The sequence below is a fragment of the Echinops telfairi genome, unplaced genomic scaffold, assembly GCF_000313985.2.
Source record: "Echinops telfairi isolate 266 unplaced genomic scaffold, ASM31398v2 ScPeMD7_9;HRSCAF=40, whole genome shotgun sequence".
Taxonomy (NCBI): Eukaryota; Metazoa; Chordata; class Mammalia; order Afrosoricida; family Tenrecidae; genus Echinops; species Echinops telfairi.
The window spans coordinates 26,493,994-26,500,492 of NW_022103906.1; the positions used below are offsets into that span (position 1 = coordinate 26,493,994).

Below are 6,499 nucleotides of genomic sequence, written 5' to 3' on the forward strand. Positions count from 1 at the left end.
CTCTGGTGTTGTCCCTGCAGGGGCATGGGTCAGTGAGGGGCATCATGTCTCATAGTGGGGCTGGCCATGTGGTCCTCTCTGTGGGGTCATCGTCCTCAAGGCCTGGTGGGCCAGGATGTGTTCCAGCCCCGCCCCCCTCCATCTGCTCCTGTGTGCTCTGGTCAGATACATCCTCCTGGAGCTGTGGATTCAGTGCCATCTTTTGAAATAACTTCTTCTCGGGGGAGGGGCCTAAATTTGTTTTTAAAGAGGGATCAATTTGTATAGTGGAGCTCCTATATTACCCTATTCCTGTATGCAAAAAGCACATGTTAAATAACTATACTTATCACCTAAGATGTAGTACCATTATCTTTAGAAAAATTAAGGTTACCGTATATCCTTGTGTATAAGTGAGTTTTTCAGCACATTTTTAATGCAGTTTTTGTGGTAAAATTAGGTGCCTCAGCTGATATTTGGGTCAGCTTATCCTCAAGTATATATGGTAATATATGTTCAGAAGCAATTACAACTACTGATGAGAATCAAGAAGGCAGAATGGTAAAAAGATGATATTCAAACGTTGTTACTTATTAGCTTAAGTATAAGATTAAAAATTTCAAAATACAGAAGGGGAACTCACTTCAACCCAACCAAGTAACCCAGTTCCTTGATTTTCTCCATGCTAGGAAAGTAAATCACGCAACAATTTCAGGTACCTTCTAAGGGGCAGGTGCTGTGCTTAAAAAAAAAAAAAGGATTCCTGACCTGTAAGTGTTATTCAATTGTAAGCACTTTGCTGCAACAGTTTTGCTGAAAAAAATATCACTTGGACAAGTGTTTGAGTCACTGGCTCAGCACACACACAGAATGTTACTCATATATATTCCTTAAATGTTTATAATCTTAATCACAGAAAACTGTTAAAATATCATTATTTCAGTATTCTCTGAATTGATCCTGAATGAATAACTACAAGAAAACAGACTACTGCACCCTATATCCTTTTTCTATGAGTGTTACTAATGTGGAGCTTCAGAAAGTTTGAGGGAAAATGGAATGAAAAGATAATGGAATGTTCCCACAAACTTTTTGAATCTCTCACAGCATGTATCCGTCCTACCCCAAGGAGAAGTACTGTATACAGATGCAATTTATAAAAGACAATTTGTAATCTGTGAGTCTAAACTTATTGGCAAAGTCGATGAAGTAATGCAACATCTGTCAATTTCCTGAAGCATACAGGCCAGGATCACAGAGATCCCTCACAGGCAGTCAGTTCTGGGTGTAAAGAGCACATCTCAGCAATCCAGACAGAGCGAGCTCTCCTCCTTCCTCACCCAGCAGTGCTATCACATGACCCAGTGACAGCGCAGGATAGGATTAGTCAGGCTGGTGAGCACTGTGACTAAAACCCTTCATCTGAGACTGCTTAACCAATATGCCACCCAGACAGGCACTGTGACCATTAACCACGCAGGTGCAGCCTCACCACCCCCAGTAAAGAAACAAGGTGGTTTTCTTTTTGCTTGCTTGTTTTTAAAAAGAAGTCTAGTTCCAGGGCTCTTCCTTAGGTTTCGAAGGAAGCTATGAAGAGGTGTGATGCTAGACCCTTCAACTAATCAGGAAGCATTTCTAAGCTGCTGGCTGGTTTGTCCATTTAAGCCTGGAGGATTAAGGGAACCCCTCCCAATCGCAACATCACTGAACATGTGGAGTTACACAATGCGAACGAAGCTGTTTGATCTCTCCAAGCCTGTCTCTCATTCAACCTGAGGACTAAACGAAGAAAGGGGCCCAACACGAATTTGTAAACCTGACGGTTTAAAGTTCCGGCTGTGCTACTAGTTCAGGTGTCTGACACCTTGCAAGTGCTCTCTCTGGGAGCCCGAGGCTTCTCACCTGCAAACCGAGATGGTTGGGCTAGATGACCTGCAGGGTGCTTTCCAGATCTAGGGTTTTCCGATAGCTAGGTATCCTCCCAAGGGGCAGCCCCTCCACCCACCATGCAGTCACATCTGCTCCGGCTGCGGGCCAGACCACGTCAGCCACCGCACCGCCCGGTCCTCGCCCTCCCGGAGCCTCCCGGCAGGCCGGCCCGAGCTCCTCGCCAGAGGCAGAGGATGGGAAGGGGCGTTCCCTCGACCCCGACAAAAGCCAAACGAGGTCACGAGATCACGACTGGAGTGACCCGACGTGGCCCTCGGCGACAGGAAGCAAGTGCGTGTGCTAGAGCACGCTCAGCTTTGGGGAGTCGGAGCCGGTGGAGCCAGAGCCCACCGCCCTCAGGAAAATGACCGCGCCGGTGCTCCAGCCCTCGGCCCCCCGGTCACGGGAATGGGTGCATGCGCATCATTTTCTAGTGACACCTACGTGGGTCAGGGTCTGGGGGACGCCGCCGAGCCAAATAAACACCCGCCACCCCCCTCCGCGGCCCCTAGCAGGTGAGTGGGAGCAAAGGGACGGGGCTAAGTAGCAGCGACAGCATCCGTTCAGCTCGCTCATACTCACTGAGGCGAGGCTGGGAGAGGTAGTTCCGGCTAACTGCCAGCGCCTGCTCCCGAGCGCCCACCACGGGCCCACTAGGGGACACGCGAAGCTCGGGTGCGGCCCCGTTTACGATCCCCCGCATCGCCCGCAGCGCCATCTTGTCTCCTCGGTCCCGACTGGCCCCGCAGCAGCGTCGCGCAGGCGCAGATATAGCAGGGGCGGCCCGCGCACCCGGCTCCGCCCATGCGCGCTGCGGAGGCCTCGCTTGGTCCCGCCCACTTCTGGGCTCGCAGACTGCAGGCTCGTGACTCGGGCCCCAGTGGGCGGGGCCGAGCCTGCGCGCGCGCGCCCGGGAGCTGACCAGCGTGCTGGGAGCGAGGCCGCGGGGCCCGGGAGAGGGAGGGCGAAGCAAAGAGGGACCCTGAGAAAAGGCATGAGTTAAGAGAGAAAGAAGAAATGTTGAAATAGAAAGGCAAATAAAGGAAGGGAAGGGGAGGAAGGAAAGTGCAAGAGAAGGTCAAGGGATGTCCATTTCTAATGACATTTCCTGGTTCTCTTCTCCCTGTTTTTGCCCTCCAGCCCCATTTAATCTGCTGACATTTAGTTACGTGAAGAGTAAAATTTTTCTTACGTAAGGGGGCATTTTAGGACTTGGACCATATTAGGAACATTGCTCGGTTATTCACTGTGTGTGTTAGCTGCCTCCTGTTTCCATACCTTCAGCGTAAATGCTCACAGGCTTTTTCCACTGTCTCCCCGAAACAAGTGTTCTTGATACATGTTACATGGCGTTCAACAGAGGAAACCAACGTTATAAAGACCACTTTGCAAAACAGAGGAGCTGTAAAACCCATTTTAGTGACTATGTCACGGGACACTCAGCCATTGCGTCTGGGCCTTAGATTCACTTTACTGTCTTCCCACCCAGTTCAGAGATTCCTGTTAACGATTGATTCGGCAGGCATAGACCAGCCTTCCTAAGGTGTGGTCGAGTTCCTTCTTTGCGCAGATGGTTAATTGTGGGGGGATGGGCCAGCCTCCCACAACTAATCACGGGTTCGATAGGCGCAATTGTATGGTTGAGATATATAAATATTATATTAAAGTCATCGAGAGCATGAGAGATCGAAGAGAGAGAGAAATAATGGAGTCAGACACATTTCATAGTAGCATGCTCACCTCAGGCCCGTGGAGATAGGGGGAGGGGAAGGATGACAAGGGGAAAGGGAACCAGGGAGGGAGGACAGAAGAGGAGAGGGAGAGCCAAGGAGAGGCCAAGAGGGGCGCCCTAGAGAGCTCTTTATTGCTAATCCAGGCCCATATACCTTGGGGGGGGGGGCATACAAGCCCCCTAATTACAGGTAAAGACATACAGGAAGGGGTTTCACTATAGGTTATACAGCAATGAGAGGGGGACAATCTAGGGATATATGCGCAATAGGAAGAGGAGGGATTGGGGGTATACATGTGACAAGAAGGGCGGATCCTAGATTCAGATGGCAGCCTAATTTTAGATGTCACTGAACCGGTTTGACCTGTTCTCTGGATCTCCATAGAAAACATTATCAGTACAGTGTTTAAACTTCACCTACAGGAACCAAGGTAATGTTCGCAAGCTTTTAGGGAGAAGTAGCCCATTGTCCTTAACCGCAGGGAGCAGGGGCCTATCTGTGGGACCAGACAGTTGTCTGGCAACTGACTGCCTTCAGGGAGGATGTCTCTAAGCATCTGACCTCCCACCATATGCTGGCAAATAGTCTCTAATGATTGGCAAGTCTTTGGGAGAGACAAAGCTGGGGAAAAGTCTCTTTATAGTCCCACAGTTGATGCTCAACTGCTAATGGGAAGGTTGTTGGTTTGAGGCTACTCAGAGGTGTCTCAGAAGAGACTGACGATCTAATTCCAAAAAATCTGCTATTGAAAACCCTGTGGAGCACATTTCTACTTGAACACACATGAGATGGCCATGAGTAGTAAACAAGACAATGGCAACTGTGTGTGTGTGTGTTCCTAGTTCGTAGAGCACAGTTGTGAATGGACCACTAGCGATTCTGTCTACACAGAATCACCTCCGAAGTAAAAGGTGGCAATCTACTGCCAAAAAACTGTACTGCAGTCGTTGTCAGGTGGCTTCGAGTCAGTTCTGACTCAGAGACTCTATACAACCAGAAAAGACACTGCCCGGTCCTGCGCATCCTCACAATTGTTATGCTGGAGCCCATTGTTGCAGCCGCTGGGCCAATCCGTCTTTATGAAGGTCCACCTCTTTTTTAATGACCCTCCACTTTAACACTTGGTGAAGATGGTTTTTTCAACCACTATATATATATATATATATATATGTATATATATATATATATGTATACACACACCATATATAAATACACACACATACACACACACACCATATATATATATGCTGGACAATGTATAAGGAAGGCCAGAGAAGAAATGATTTCTTTGAATTATGGTGTTGGTGAAGAATATTGAATATACCAAGACTTCCAGAAGAACGCATAAATCTGTCTTCGAAGAAGTGCAGCCAGAATGCTCCTAAAAAAGGAGAATAGGGAGATTTCTATCCCATGGAGATCATGGTTATTAATGTGGAAGTTCAGAGGGAAAAAAATCTATTCTGACACATGAGATTGCCAAGAGTCAGAATCAACTGGATGAGAACTGGTATGTGTTCCTCCCTAAAAAATAAAATAAAATAAAGCTGACCTAGTGATGCCGTGGTTAAGTGCTTGACTGCTAACTGAAAAGTTCGCAGTTAGAGTTCACTGCTGCTTCTAGGGAGAACGATGTGACGTCTGCTTCGGTAAAGATGATTGCTTTGAAGGCCCTAAGGGGCAGTTTTACTCTGTCCTGTCAGGAGTCTTGGTGGCTTAGTGGCTAGGCACTGGGCTGCTAACCACAAGGTCAGCATTTTGAAACTACCAACAGCTGGAGAAAGAAGAGCCTTTCTCCTCCCTAAAGAGCTACAGTCTTGGAACCCCACAAGGCCAGTTCTACCCTGACTAATAAGGTGCCCGAATTGACTCCATTGTAGTGAGTTTTAAAAATAGGGACATTATGAGTCTACAACAAAAGGTTTTATGTAATGCTTATTGTTTAGCTCATTGAATGGCAGCAGATAAAATCTGGAAACAAAAGGCTGGATGGAGTCAGGTGGGAGAAGGGTGGAACTAAAAACAGCGTGGCCTCCGATGAGAAAAATCTCCACTTTCACCCTTTTCTCCATATTCCTAGAATCCCTTGTCTTGACTAAGGCAATCTCTCTCTCTCCATTTACTCTGGGGCATACATTAGTTGCTCTGCTCTTTTAAGAATAAGAAATTTATTTTTTTTCCAATTCTAAGAGTCCACTGAAGAAATTTGTAAAGTACAGAGGAATATAAAGAAACAGCAAAAATCATGTGTGGTCTTACTGTCCAGGGCAATCTCTGCTACTGTATCACAACATTTTCTTCCAGGTTGTTCTCTGACACTTAAAAAACATCATTTATATCACACTGTATATATAATTCTATATGGCATTTTAATGTAAATTAAAACATTAAGCCCCTGCATATTATTGAAACTATTTGAAATAATGCTTTCAACGTGCTACCTCTGGTTCCTCATTCTTCATTCACTTCATATTTTCTTTATTATCCCTCCACACACAGGGAACACATGGGCATTACCATTTTTGTGCTCTTCTGGATAAAATTCCAACCAAACCCATAGCCCTCAAGTCACTTCTAACTCATAGCAACAGAGTAGGAGTGCTCCCTAAGGTTCCCAAGGGCTGTGAACCTTTCTGGGAACAGACAGCCTGATCTTTCTTCTGGAGCTGCTGGTGGATTTGAACCACCAACTTTTAGGAGAGCAGCCTAACAGTTAAGCCACTTCTCTCTCTTTAAAAAAAAAAATCATTTTAGGGCTCACACAACTCTTATCACAATCCATACATACATCAATTGTGTAAAGCACATTTGTACATTCATTACCCTCATCATTCTCAAAATATTTGCTCTCCACTTAA

The 6,499-nt window shown here is 46.6% G+C and overlaps 1 protein-coding gene across 1 annotated transcript in view; it reads right to left on the minus strand.

Moving 5' to 3' along the window:
* The window catches only part of ATP6V1B2 (ATPase H+ transporting V1 subunit B2), a 31,855-nt gene extending 29,215 nt beyond the window's left edge, over positions 1-2,640 (minus strand). The window contains exon 1 of the mRNA XM_004707573.3: positions 2,491-2,640. Within this exon, the coding sequence (XP_004707630.1) occupies positions 2,491-2,626 (136 nt within the window). The 5' untranslated portion in view covers positions 2,627-2,640. The remainder of the gene's footprint in view (positions 1-2,490) is intronic.
* Positions 2,641-6,499: the final 3,859 nt, after the last annotated feature.